Source organism: Heptranchias perlo, chromosome 16, assembly GCF_035084215.1.
Source record: "Heptranchias perlo isolate sHepPer1 chromosome 16, sHepPer1.hap1, whole genome shotgun sequence".
NCBI lineage: Eukaryota > Metazoa > Chordata > Chondrichthyes > Hexanchiformes > Hexanchidae > Heptranchias > Heptranchias perlo.
The window spans coordinates 64,794,696-64,808,583 of NC_090340.1; the positions used below are offsets into that span (position 1 = coordinate 64,794,696).

The following is a 13,888-nucleotide window of genomic DNA, read 5'->3' on the forward strand; positions in this document are numbered from 1 at the left end:
GGCAGTCTGACAGGTTTCACTGCATCTGCATCTGGACTGACGCTACAGAGGTTGAAAAGCTCAACTGGTTAACGGAGAGGCTGTTCCCAAATCCAAAGCAAAATATCAAGGTTGGCAGAGGCTCGGGGAGAGGGCGGGACTGAGACAGTTTGAAGAAGTCTCACAATGTTAATGGTGAAATTTCCTGTGGGGATGTAGCTGAACGCAGACTGATACAAGCTGAGAGCAAGCACAGCTTCCCATTCTGGAGGCTGAGGTAACTTCTCGACTCTGCCCCTCACCCTTCAAAAAGCAATTAAGTGAAACCCCGAGAACCTTGCCGAAGTACTGACCTGTGGAGCGAGTTTCTCCAAGTGGGAGTGTTGACACAAACTGACTTCCATTAACTTAAGGCTAGGTTGCCAATCAAAACTGTTCTGAATCTTTACAACTAATAAATCCTTTATTAAAGTCATGTAAAAAAAAAAGTTAATCCTGAACATTTATCTCCCTGTTCAATGCAATTACTCTGCTCCCCAGCTTCAGCAGATGTGACCAGTGTAAAAAACCTGCTTTACCGCAATACCTCAGCTGTGTGTTAAACAAATGATCTTTTAAAAGAGTTCTCAGTCTTCAACCTACACATCCAACACAACCATAGGGTGTGTGCACAAGATTAAAAAAAATCTGAAAAGTGTAAAATAAAAGAATGAATATTTATTTGGGAAGCCAGAAGAACAAGTTTGCCCAAAAAATGGAGGGGGGAAGAGAAAGCAGCGTTTGACAGCACATTCACTGGCTCTCTGGTAACACAGTATGTATATGTGGGGCATTCCTTCAGACAACACACACACTAAGAACTTCTAAAGCAGTGTAAAAGGTGTGACTTCTCTAGGGCCAGATTCCACATGTTCAAGTCCAGTCATTGACTGTACGGTTTGAACTGATTCCCACCACAGCGTCAGTTTGTGTTAAATACGTGATAGAGTTCACAGTCTGCAGCCATCTCTCCGGTTTAAGAAGAAAAAAAAAGAAATGACAGATCTGTAGCTAAACTGCAGCTGTCACCCGCTGGGATGTCAGGAGGTCAAGAGGATGGCAGTGAGGTACCCAATGAGCCCCCAACATGGCTACTTCCTGAAAAAATCACGGATTTAATCATTTAAAATACTGACAGCTGTCTCTAATCAACAGACTGAGCTCCCGCGTTGATAGGTTCACAGCTACTGAACTTTGCCAGGGATCTTCGCTCGTTTACGGGCAATGGCGTCCTCCACAGCTTTCAGCTGTTTCAGCAGCTCCTCCCTGCGCGATAACGTGTTGGATTTGCTCGACTTTGCAGAGGATGCAGCGGTGGCAGCAGCTGCTGCTTCGTGTGACTTGCTGGAGCTCGAAGACACACTGGTCACTTTGCTCGAGACCTTTGACTGTGGTGAAGGTGGCCGTTTTCTAAAAGGGGAGGGGAGAAAAGGTTTAAATATACGCAGTCAGACTTGTCTGAACACTTTTTATTTGTTCTTGAGATGCAGACAATGTTGGAAAGCCAGTATTTCTTGCCCATCTTAGTTACCCTGAGGGCATGAAGAGTGAACTACGTAGTGAGGGACTGGAGTCACGTGTAGTCCAGGCTGGGTAAGGACAGCAGGCTCCCTTTTCTGAAGGACATGAGCGAACCAGTTGGGTTTTTACAACAATCTTGCATAGTCATTCTCTGGTGCCAGCCCACAAATGACCAGATTTATTGAATTCAATTTCACAACTTGCGATAATGGGGCCTTGAACGTATGTCCCTAGATTGCTTGTCTAGTTCCATAACCACTTGACTAATGGTATTTACTGAAGAACTGCACCCAAATTGTACACTGGCTGTGATGACTCCCACTTGCAAAAACTTACAATAGGTATGAAAAAGTTCAATATCCCCAACAGTAGCAGGACTGGCTACACTTTGCCTCTGATTATCACAGTGCAGCACCTGCTAGAAAACAGCTTTGCACTGGTTCCACTGGTGTCAATGCAGAGGACACCCTGCAGAACATAAGAAATAGGAGCAGGAGTAGGCCAAACGGCCCCTTGAGCCTGCTCCGCCATTCAATAAGATCACAGCTGATCTTCGATCTCAACTCCACTTTCCCGCCCAATCCCCATATCCCTTGATTCCCCCAGAGTCCAAAAATCTATCAATCTCAGCTTTGAATATATTCAATGACTGAGCATCCACAGCCCTCTGGGGTAGAGAATTCCAAAGCACAACCCTCGGAGTGAAGAAATTCCTCATCATCTGAGTCTTAAATGGCCGACCCCATATCCTGCGACTATGCCCCCTAGTTCGAGACTCTCTAGCCAAGGGAAACAACCTCTCATCATCTACCCTGTCAAGCCCCCTCAGAAACTTATATGTTTCAATGTGATCACCTCTCATTCTTCTAAACTCCAGAGAGTATAGGCCCATTCTACTCAACCTCTCCTCATAGGACAACCCCCTCATCCCAGGGATCAATCTAGTGAACCTTCTTTGCATCGCCTCCAAGGCAAGTATATCCTTCCTTAGATAAGGAGAACAAAACTGTATGCAGTACTCCAGGTGTGGTCTCACCAAAGCCCTGTACAATTGCAGCAAGACTTCCTTACTCTTATAATCCAACTCCCTTGCACTAAAGGCCAACATACCATTTGCCTTCCTATTTGCTTGCTGTACCTGCATGTTAATTTTCTGTGTTTCGTGTACAAGGACACCGAAATCCCCCTGAACACAAACATTTAATAGTTTCTCACCATTTAAAAAGTACTGTTTTTCTATTCTTCCTACCAAAGTGAATAACCTCACATTTCCCCACATTATAGGGTAAAGGGTGTACAGGCAGGAAGTGAATGGGTGACCACCAGGTAGAGTAAGAGGTGCAGGCAGGTAGTGCAGGGGTCCCCTGTGGCCATCCCCCTCTCAAACAGGTATACCGTTTTGGATACTGTTGGGGGTGGTGGCTCACCAGGGGAAGGTGACAGCGGCCAGGTTCATGGCACCGTGGCTGGCTCTGCTGCACAGGAGGGCAGGAAAAAGAGTGGCAGAGCTATAGTGATAGGGGACTCGATTGTAAGGGGAATAGACAGGCGTTTCTGCAGACGCAACAGAGACTCCAGGATGGTATGTTGCCTCCCTGGTGCAAGGGTCAGGGATGTCTCGGAGCGGCTGCAGGACATTCTGGAGGGGGAGGGTGAACAGCCAGTTGTCGTGGTGCATATAGGTACCAACGATATAGGTAAAAAACGGGATGAGGTCCTACAAGCTGAATTTAGGGAGTTAGGAGTTAAACTAAAAAGTAGGACCTCAAAGGTAGTAATCTCAGGATTGCTACCAGTGCCACGGGCTAGTCAGAGTAGGAATGACAGGATAGCTAGGATGAATACGTGGCTTGAGAGATGGTGCAAGAGGGAGGGATTCAAATTCCTGGGACATTGGAACTGGTTCTGGGGGAGGTGGGACCAGTACAAATTGGACGGTCTGCATCTGGGCAGGACTGGAACCAATGTCCTAGGGGGAGTGTTTGCTAGTGCTGTTGGGGAGGGTTTAAACTAATGTGGCAGGGGGATGGGAACCGATGCAGGAAGTCAGTGGGAAGTAAAGTGGTGACAGAAACAAAAGGTAGTAAGGGAGAGTGTACAAAACATGACCGGACAGATGGTCTGAGAAAGCAGGGCAAAGACCAAGGGAAGTCTAGATTAAACTGCATTTATTTCAATGCAAGAAGTCTGATGGGCAAGGCAGATGAACTCAGGGCATGGATGGGTACATGGGACTGGGATGTTATAGCTATTACTGAAACATGACTAAGGGAGGGGCAGGACTGGCAGCTCAATGTTCCAGGGTACAGATGCTTCAGGAAAGATAGAGCAGGAGGTAAGAGAGGAGGGGGAGTTGCGTTCTTGATTAGGGAGAACATCACGGCAATAGTGAGAGGGGATATATCCGAGGGTTCGCCCACTGAGTCTATATGGGTAGAACTGAAAAATAAGAAGGGAGAGATCACGTTGATAGGATTGTACTACAGACCCCCAAATAGTCAACGGGAAATTGAGGAGCAAATATGTAAGGAGATTACAGACAGCTGCAAGAAAAATAGGGTGGTAATAGTAGGGGACTTTAACTTTCCCAACATTGACTGGGACAGCCATAGCATTAGGGGCTTGGATGGAGAGAAATTTGTTGAGTGTATTCAGGAGGAATTTCTCATTCAGTATGTGGATGGCCCGACGAGAGAGGGGGCAAAACTTGACCTCCTCTTGGGAAATAAGGAAGGGCAGGTGACAGAAGTGTTAGTGAGGGATCACTTTGGGACCAGTGATCATAATTCCATTAGTTTTAAGACAGCTATGGAGAATGATAGGTCTGGCCCAAAAGTTAAAATTCTAAATTGGGGAAAGGCCAATTTTGATGGTATTAGACAGGAACTTTCAGAAGTTGATTGGGAGAGTCCATTGGCAGGCAAAGGGACGTCTGGTAAGTGGGAGGCTTTCAAAAGTGTGTTAACCAGGGTTCAGGGTAAGCACATTGCTTATAAAGTGAAGGGCAAGGCTGGTAGAAGTAGGGAATCTTGGATGACTCGGGAGATTGTGGCCCTAGTCAAAAAGAAGAAGGAGGCATATGACATGCATAGGCAGCTGGGATCAAGTGGATCCCTTGAAGAGTATAGAGATTGCCGGAGTAGAGTTAAGAGAGAAATCAGGAGGGCAAAAAGGGGACATGAGATTGCTTTGGCAGATAAGGCAAAGGAGAATCCAAGGAGCTTCTACAAATACATAAAGGGCAAAAGAGTAACTAGGGAGAGAGTAGGGCCTCTGAAGGATCAACAAGGTCATCTATGTGCGGAACCTCAAGAGATGGGTGAGATCCTAAATGAATATTTCACATCGGTATTTACAGTTGAGAAAGGCATGGATGTTAGGGAACTTGGGGAAATAAATAGTGATGTCTTGAGGAGTGTACATATTACAGAGAGGGAGGTGCTGGAAGTCTTAACGCGCATCAAGGTAGATAAATCTCCGGGACCTGATGAAATGCATCCCAGGACGTTATGGGAGGTTAGGGAGGAAATTGCGGGTCCCCTAGCAGAGATATTTCAATCATCGACAGCTACAGGTGAGGTGCCTGAAGATTGGAGGGTAGCAAATGTTGTGCCTTTGTTTAAGAAGGGCGGCAGGGAAAAGCCTGGGAACTACAGACCTGACATCTGTAGTGGGTAAGTTGTTAGAGGGTATTCTGAGAGACAGGATCTACAGGAATTTGGAGAGGCAGGGACTGATTAGGAACAGTCAGCATGGTTTTGTGAGAGGAAAATCATGTCTCACGAATTTGATTGAGTTTTTTGAAGGGGTAACCAAGAAGATAGATGAGGGCTGTGCAGTAGACGTGGTCGACATGGACTTTAGCAAAGCCTTTGACAAGGTACCGCATGGTAGGTTGTTACATAAGGTTAAATCTCACGGGATCCAAGGTGAGGTAGCCAATTGGATACAAAATTGGATTGACGACAGAAGACAGAGGGTGGTTGTAGAGGGTTGTTTTTCAAACTGGAGGCCTGTGACCAGCGGTGTGCCTCAGGGATCGGTGCTGGGTCCGCTGTTATTTGTTATTTATATTAATGATTTGGATGAGAATTTAGGAGGCATGGTTAGTAAGTTTGCAGATGACACCAAGATTGGTGGCATTGTGGACAGTGAAGAAGGTTATCTAGGATTGCAACGGGATCTTGATAAATTGGGCCAGTGGGCCGATGAATGGCAGATGGAGTTTAATTTGGATAAATGTGAGGTGATGCATTTTGGGGGGAGAGTTATAGAACAAAGAGATCTAGGAGTACAGGTTCATAGCTCCTTGAAAGTGGAGTCACAGGTGGATAGCGTGGTGAAGAAGGCTTTCAGCACGCTTGGTTTCATTGGTCAGAACATTGAATACAGGAGTTGGGATGTCTTGTTGAAGTTGTACAAGACATTAGTAAGGCCACACTTGGAATACTGTGCACAGTTCTGGTCACCCTATTATAGAAAGGATATTATTAAACTAGAAAGAGTGCAGAAAAGATTTACTAGGATGCTACCGGGACTTGATGGTTTGACTTATAGGGAGAGGTTGGATAGGCTGAGACTTTTTTCCCTGGAGAGTAGGAGGTTTAGGGGTGATCTTATCGAAATCTATAAAATAATGAGGGGCATAGATCAGGTAGATAGTCAAAATCTTTTCCCAAAGGTAGGGGAGTCTATAACGAGGGGGCATAGATTTAAGGCGAGAGATACAAAAGGGTCCAGAGGGGCAATTTTTTCACTCAAAGGGTGGTGAGTGTCTGGAACGAGGTGCCAGAGGCAGTAGTAGAGGCAGGTACAATTTTGTCTTTTAAAAAGCATTTGGACAGTTACATGGGTAAGATGGATACAGAGGGATATGGGCCAAGTGCAGGCAATTGGGACTAGCTTAGTGGTATAAACTGGGCGACATGGACATGTTGGGCCGAAGGGCCTGTTTCCATGTTGTAAACTTCTATACTCCATTTGCCACCTTCTTATCCACTCAGTTAACCTTTGCAGACTGTGTCCTCCTCACAGCTTACTTTCCCACCTAGCTTTGTATCGTCAGCAAACTTGGATACATTACACTCGGCCCCTTCATCTAAGTCATTAATATAGATTGTAAATAGCTGAGGCCCAAGCACCGATCCTTGCGACACCCCACTAGTTACAGCCTGCCAACCTGAAAATGACCCGTTTATTTCTACTGTTTTCTGTCCTTTATCCAATCCTCTATCCATGCTAATATATTACCCCCAACCCCATGAGCCCTTATTTTGTGCAACAACCTTTTGTGTGGCATCTTATCGAACGCCTTTTGAAAATTCAAATATACAACATCCACTAGTTCCCCTTTATCTACCCTGCTAGTTACATCCTCAAAAAACTCTAATAAATTGGTCAAACACGATTTCCCTTTCATAAAACCCACACTGACTCTGCCTAATCATTTTATGATTTTCTAAGTGCCCCGTTACCAAGTCCTTAATAAAAGAGTCCAGCATTTTCCCGCGACCGATGTCAGGCTAACTGGCCTATAGTTCCGTTTTCTCTCTCCCTCCCTTCTTGAATAGTGGTGTTACATTTGCTGCCATCCAATCCACTGGGGCTCTTCCAGAATTCCCTAGATTCTGGAAGATCACAACCAATGCATCCACTATCTCTGCAGCCACCTCTTTTAGAACCCTAGGATGCAGGCCATCAGGTCCAGGGGATTTGTCGGCTTTTAGTCCCATTAATTTCTCCAGTACTTTTTCTCTACTGATATTAATTACTTTAAGTTCCTCACTCTCATTAGACCCTTGGTTCCCCACTATTTCTGTTATGTTTTTTGTGACTTCTACTGTGAAGACAGATATAAAACATTTGTTTAATGTCTCTGCCATTTCCTTATTCCCTATTATAATTTCTCCTGTCTCAGCCTCTAAGGGACCAACGTTTACTTTTGCTACTCTCTTCCTTTTTACATACTTGTAGAAGCTCTTACAATCTGTTTTTATATTTCTTGCTAGTTTACTCTCATTTTATTTTCTCCCTTTTGATCAATTTCTTGATCATCCTTTGCTGGTTTCTAAAACCTTCCCAATCCTCAGGCTTACTACTCTTCTTTGCAACATTATAAGCCTCTTCTTTTAATCTAATACTATCCTTAACTTCTTTAGTTAGCCACGGATGGATCACTTTTCCTGTGGAGTTTTTATTTTGCAATGGCATGTATATTCATTGAGAATTATGAAATATTTCTTTAAATGTTCACCATTGCTTATCTACAGTCATATCCTTTAATCTAATTTCCCACCTACCTTAGTCAACTCACCCCTCATACTCATGTAATTGGCTTTAAGTTTAAGACTCTAGTTTCTGACTTAAGTACACCACTCTTGAACTCAATGCAAAATTCTATCATATTATGATCACTCTTCCCCAGACAGTCCCTTACTGTGAGATTACTAATTAACCCTGTCTCATTACTCAAGACAAGATCTAAAATAGCCTGTTCCCTGGTTGGTTCCACGATGTATTGTTCTACGGAACTGTATCGAATGCATTCCATGAACCCGTCCTCCACACTACTTCTGCTAATTTGATTTGCCCAGTCTACATGAAGATTAAAGTCCCCCACGATCATTGCATTACCTTTGTTACAAGCTCCTCTATAAAGAGTGCGTGTGTGTATATATGGACGGGAAGGGATGACAGAAGCGAGCTGCCCTGGCTGCTTGCTCACTCACCAACTCGTCCGTTCTTTAGCAACACTGGCAGAGGCTGAAGCTCACAGCACCAATCTCTTGAACAAACAGCGAAATACTGCAAATCAAACAAAAACTGAAAATGCTGCAGGCATGCAGCAGGTAAGGCAGCCTCCTCTTCTGTACCCAAAATAAAGGGTGAAAAAAATGGGGGAACTAAATGAATGGTTGGAACTTCACCTGCAGAATGAAGGAGCTGCAGCATAGATCTCAGAGCATAGTTTCAGCCCCGCTCTACTCACTCACCTCCAATATGCTTTGCTTTTAATATTCACACATCTTTAAAACTGTGCTAAGCCAGATATAACACAAGCTCAGGTGTAATACAGCACTCGTTGACTGCCTGTATTATATACTGCAATATAGTGCCTCACCACATCAGCTTAACATTTCCATTTTTCTCACACAGCCTCCCTACACGCTGCCACTAAACTGCTGACGAGTTACTTTACAAGAGAGTCCAGATCAATCACACCTGTGACTGCAGGCTGGCGATGGAGCCCTTCTCTCTATCAAATGTCCTATCACACTGTACACCTCCCCCATCTGAAGTAAATTCTGTAAACAGTTACCCTCAAGTTAACCGACTGTACGTGTCACTTGTGCACGTACTTACCTGTCTGCTTGGGCAGGAGATGATCTCATCGCCGCTGGCACTCGACTACTCTGACGATCACCCTTTGGTGATGGCAGCCTTCCAAATGGCTTCCGCTCACGATGCCCTGAAACAGACAGACGGATATTAGAGAGAGATACACAGACACAAATCACAGAGCAACACCAAGAAATACACAGACATCACAGAGTAACACCAGGAAATACAGACACACCATCTATACTTTCAAAAAAAAAATCATCGGTCCTTAGTAAGGAGAGTAGAGACACTTGGGAGTGGGACCCCACCTCAGGGCCCTTTTCAGTTACACAGAATTAGGATTCTCATCCCCCCCACCACCTCTCTTAATTTTCTTCCCCTCTAAATCATCAGACAGTATTTTTAAACTGCAAACGCATTTATGAGTTATGAGCTTCCACGTACCCTTTTTGCATTCTGAAAGCCTTTTGAGGACCTTGATTATGTATTAATATATAGTCCCTAAGACAACCACATCACTTCTTTATTACTAAGTACCAGCATAGTCAATAGGAGCATCAAACTGAAGTGTTACCATCACTACTCGTAACATACCTCATATTGTATTCTGGACTAGCTTCAATACTCATATGCCTTCTTGTAGGCATTTCATTTTGCATTATAATCTGGAATGCGCTGCCTGAAAGGGCGGTGGAAGCAGATTCAATAGTAACTTTCAAAAGGGAATTGGATAAATACTTGAAAAGAAAAAATTTGCAAGGCTATGGGGAAAGAGCAGGGGAGTGGGACTAATTGGATAGCTCTTTCAAAGAGCCCGCACAGGCACAATGGGCCGAATTATATGATTCTATGATTCATTGCATTCTGCTGCCACTTCACTCACTTGCCTCTGTACTTTCCATGATATTCCAAACTCACCCCTAGAAAATTTCACAGATCATACCATACAATCTGGAAGAATCTGGGCTGCTGTACACGTGAAATTACAAACCTCTTTCTGGAGATAGGGCAACCCGTTTGGAAGGCGGAGAGGATGGTCTCTCCTTATCAGAAGGTTCATATCGTTTCCTGGTGCCCTTATCGGCAGGCTGAAATAGACAAAAAGCGTCAAAATCTCCACAGTATAGTCACAGATCAAGCACTCCTCACACGCCTCAACTCCCTCAATGGAACGTTTCCTGATCAGGGAATGAAGAGGAAAAGGATCAGCAGTAAAGGGAATTCTGGGCATCTCCAATCATCAACTCATGTCGAATCAGAGTACCAAGCACAAAACCCTTTCCGTATTTGGCAGGAACTGTGCAAACGTGGAAAGGCAGCGTGCGTCAAACGGAGAAACTCCTCAGCTTCTCGAGTTAGCGTGAAGTAGGAAGCTGCACAATAAATCCTCATTTTAAACAAGATAAGGGCTCATGGGGTTGGGGGTACCATATTAGCATGGACGGAGGTTTGGTTAACGGACAGAAAAGAGAGTAGAAATAAACGGGTTATTTTCAGGTTGGCAGGCTGTAACTAGTGGGGTGCCGCAAGGATCAGTGCTTGGGCCTCAGCTATTTACAATCTGTATTAATGACTTAGATGAAGGGACCGAGTGTAATGTATCCAAGTTTGCTGATGATACAAAGCTAGGTGGGAAAGTAAGCTGTGAGGAGGACACAAAGAGTCTGCAAAGAGATATAGACAGGTTAAGTGAGTGGGCAAGACCATAAAAAAGAGGCAGGAGTAAGGCCATATGGCCTTTCGAGCCTGTTCCACCATTCAACAAAATCACGGCTGATCTTCAACCACTTTCCCGCCCGATCTCCATATCCCTCGATACCCCTAAGTGTCCAAAAATCTATCGATCTCAGCCTTGAATATATTCAATGACTGAGCATCCACAGCCCTCTGGGGTAGAGAATTCCAAAGATTCACAACCCTCTGAGTGAAGAAATTCCTCATCTCAGTCTTAAATGGCCGACCCCATATCCTGCGAAAGTGGCAGATGGAGTGTTACGCGGGGAAATGTGAGGTTATTCGCTTTGGTAGGAAAAATAGAAAAACAAAATATTTTTTAAAATGATAAGAAACTATTAAATGAGGATGTTGAGAGGGATGTCCTTGTACACGAAACACAGAAAGTTAACATACAGTTACAGCAAGCAATCAGGAAAGCAAATGGAATGTTGGTCTTTATTGCAAGGGGGCTGGAGTACAAGAGTAAGAAAGTGTTGCTGCAATTATATAGGGGACTGGTGAGACCACACCTGGTGTACTCTGTACAGTTTTGGTCTCCTTATCTAAGGGAGGATATACTTGCCTTAGAGGCGGTGCAACAAAGATTCATTAGATTGATTCCTGGGATGAGAGGGTTGTCCTATGAGGAGAGATCGAGTAGAATGGGCCTATATTCTCTGGATTTTGGAAGAATGAGAGGTGATCTCATTAAAACATATAAGATTCTGAGGGGGCTTGACAGGGTAGATGCTGAGAGGTTGTTTCCTCTGGTTGGAGAGTCTAGAACTAGGGGACATAATCTCAGGATAAGTGGTAGGACATTTAGGACTGAGATGAGGAGGAATTTCTTCACTCAGAGGGTTGTGAATCTATGGAATTCTCTACCCCAGAGGGCTGTGGATGCTCAGTCATTCTGTATATTCAATACTGAGATTGATAGATTTTTGGACTCTAAGGGAATCAAGGGATATGGGGATCGAGCAGGAAAGTGGAGTTGAGGTCGAAGATAAGCCATGATCTGATTGAATGGCGGAGCAGGCTCGAGGGGCCAAATGGCCTACTCCTGCTCCCATTCCTTATGTTTTTAAACGGTATTTCTTTCTCCAACCCTGGAGGGGGCGGTTTTTCCGGCCATTTCAAGTAGTAGCATGGGTCTGGGTTGACTCCCATTTGAGGTTGTCTTGATTCATCAGGAAAATTACAGGCACTTAATCTGCCCCCTTCACTACCAGCCAGTGCTGGTACCTAGCACTCAATCTGATGCCACCTGGAAATACTTGGTATAATTACTGAGCACAGAGTTAGAACCTATTTTCCAGCTCCATAATCCTTTACTTCAGTCAAACTGTACACTAAAAATAATTTCAAAATCCACACACATAAAAGGGAGAATTTCGTACTTGTACATTACCTTGTTTAGCAGCGTCAGTTTAATGTCCTTATGTGCGCTGTAGACAAGCTGAGGGGGTTTGCTGATCTGGGTGGGTTTTGGAGTGGAGGAAGATTTCGGAGGCTGTGGTGGGATCTCGCGTTTCCGCCTCTCCTCCCGCTCCTTGTCCCTCGGCACCTCCTCTCTCTTGGGTTTCACTGAAAATGGATTGAAATGGTTTAGTCTCGCTCCCCCAGTGGCTCAACTAGAGGGCACGCAAGGGAGGTAGGGAAAAAAAAATGAAACATTAGATTTTACTAATATTAAAGAAACCCAACAGGGGGAGGTTTGAGATCATCATTGATCAAACTGATAGATGTTGAACTGGCCAGGAATGCTTCACGGACTGTGCAAATTAGCTGACAGGTCTGCATTCAGAACAACAGCAAAAAAGCAATTAATTGGCTGTAAAGCGTTTTGGGACGTCCTGAGGACATGAAAGGTGCTATGTAAATGCAAGTTCTTTCCTTCTTTCATGAATGAATTACATGGCCTTTCTCACCAGTTTAATGGACTAGAACTTTAAAATGCATTCTAACTTTCCTCATTCGAGGGGAGCTGGACAATCTAGCCCCAGGTATTTGAATGCAATGCTAGAAACTACAAAATTAAAATGGTCCAGGAATATAAGAACAAATAGTAAAGTATTTTACAGTCACAAATAACAAAAGAAAAATCATGATAGGGATAGCACCATCAAGGGGCATACACAATAAACTCACAAGTAATGACAGCGATATGGCAGAAATATTAAATAATTACTTTGCCTCAGTATTTACCAGGGCGACTAACAGGATGGGCGGGACATTAGAAGATGAGATCAAAAAAGATATAAAGACATTTAAGATAGAAAGAGGGGAGATAATTGATGAACTAATCAAACTTAGAATGGATAAAACCCCTGGTCCGGATGGATTGCATCCGCGAATATTAAAAGAAGTTAGGGAACAGATAGCAGAGGTACAATTACATGTATATAAAAAATCATTAGCAAAGAGAATAGGAGGACTGGTGGACAGCTAATGTGATTCCTATATTTAAAAAAGGAGATAGGACAAGTCCAGGGAACTACTGACCAGTTAGCTTAACGTCGGTGGTAGGAAAGATAATGGAATCTTTACTCAAAGATGTAATAGAAAAACGTCTAGAAACCAAAAATATAATAAAGAATAGTCAGCACGGATTTCAGAAGGGAAGGTCATGCTTGACCAACCTTATTGAAACTTTTTAAAGTAGTAACAGAAAGGGTAGACAAGGGTAATGCAGTAGATGTAATATATTTGGATTTTCCAAAGGCCTTCAATTGTAGACTCATGACTAAGGTCAGAGCATGTGGGGTCAGGGGACAGGTAGCAGAATGGACAGCAAGCTGGCTACAAAACAGAAATCAGAGAGTAGGAGTTAAAGTTAGTTACTCAGACTGGCAAAAGGTAGGAAGTGGTGTTCCACAAGGATTGGTGCTGGGGCCACTGTTGTTCACAATTTACATAAACAATTTGGACTTGGGAATGGGAAGTACAATATCAAAATCTGGGGACAATACCAAATTGGGGGGGTGTAGTTAATACCGAGGAAAACTGCAACAAAATACAGGAAGACATTAATAAACTTGCAGAATGGGTGTTTAATTGGCAAATTAATTTCAATATAGATAAGTATGAGGTATTACATTTTGGTAGGAAGAATCAGGGGGCCACATACTGCTTGGATAATAAGAGTCTAAATGGGGTAGAGGAGCAGAGGGATCTGGGGGTACAGATACACAAATCACTAAAAGTAGTGACGCAGGTTAATAAGGCCATAAAAATAGCAAACCAAGCACTGGGGTCCATTTCTAGAGGGATAGAATTGAAAAGCAGAGAA

General features: G+C 43.8%; 1 protein-coding gene across 4 annotated transcripts in view; it reads right to left on the minus strand.

Moving 5' to 3' along the window:
- Nucleotides 1-676: 676 nt before the first annotated feature.
- The window catches only part of zc3h18 (zinc finger CCCH-type containing 18), a 169,580-nt gene continuing 156,368 nt past the window's right edge, over nucleotides 677-13,888 (minus strand). For all 4 annotated transcript variants that reach the window (XM_067998212.1, XM_067998213.1, XM_067998210.1 and 1 more), the window contains 4 exons: nucleotides 12,008-12,183; nucleotides 9,872-9,968; nucleotides 8,902-9,007; nucleotides 677-1,428 (listed from right to left, as the gene is read on the minus strand). In XM_067998212.1, coding sequence (XP_067854313.1) covers nucleotides 1,203-1,428; nucleotides 8,902-9,007; nucleotides 9,872-9,968; nucleotides 12,008-12,183 — 605 coding nt within the window. In that variant the 3' untranslated portion in view covers nucleotides 677-1,202. The remainder of the gene's footprint in view (nucleotides 1,429-8,901; nucleotides 9,008-9,871; nucleotides 9,969-12,007; nucleotides 12,184-13,888) is intronic.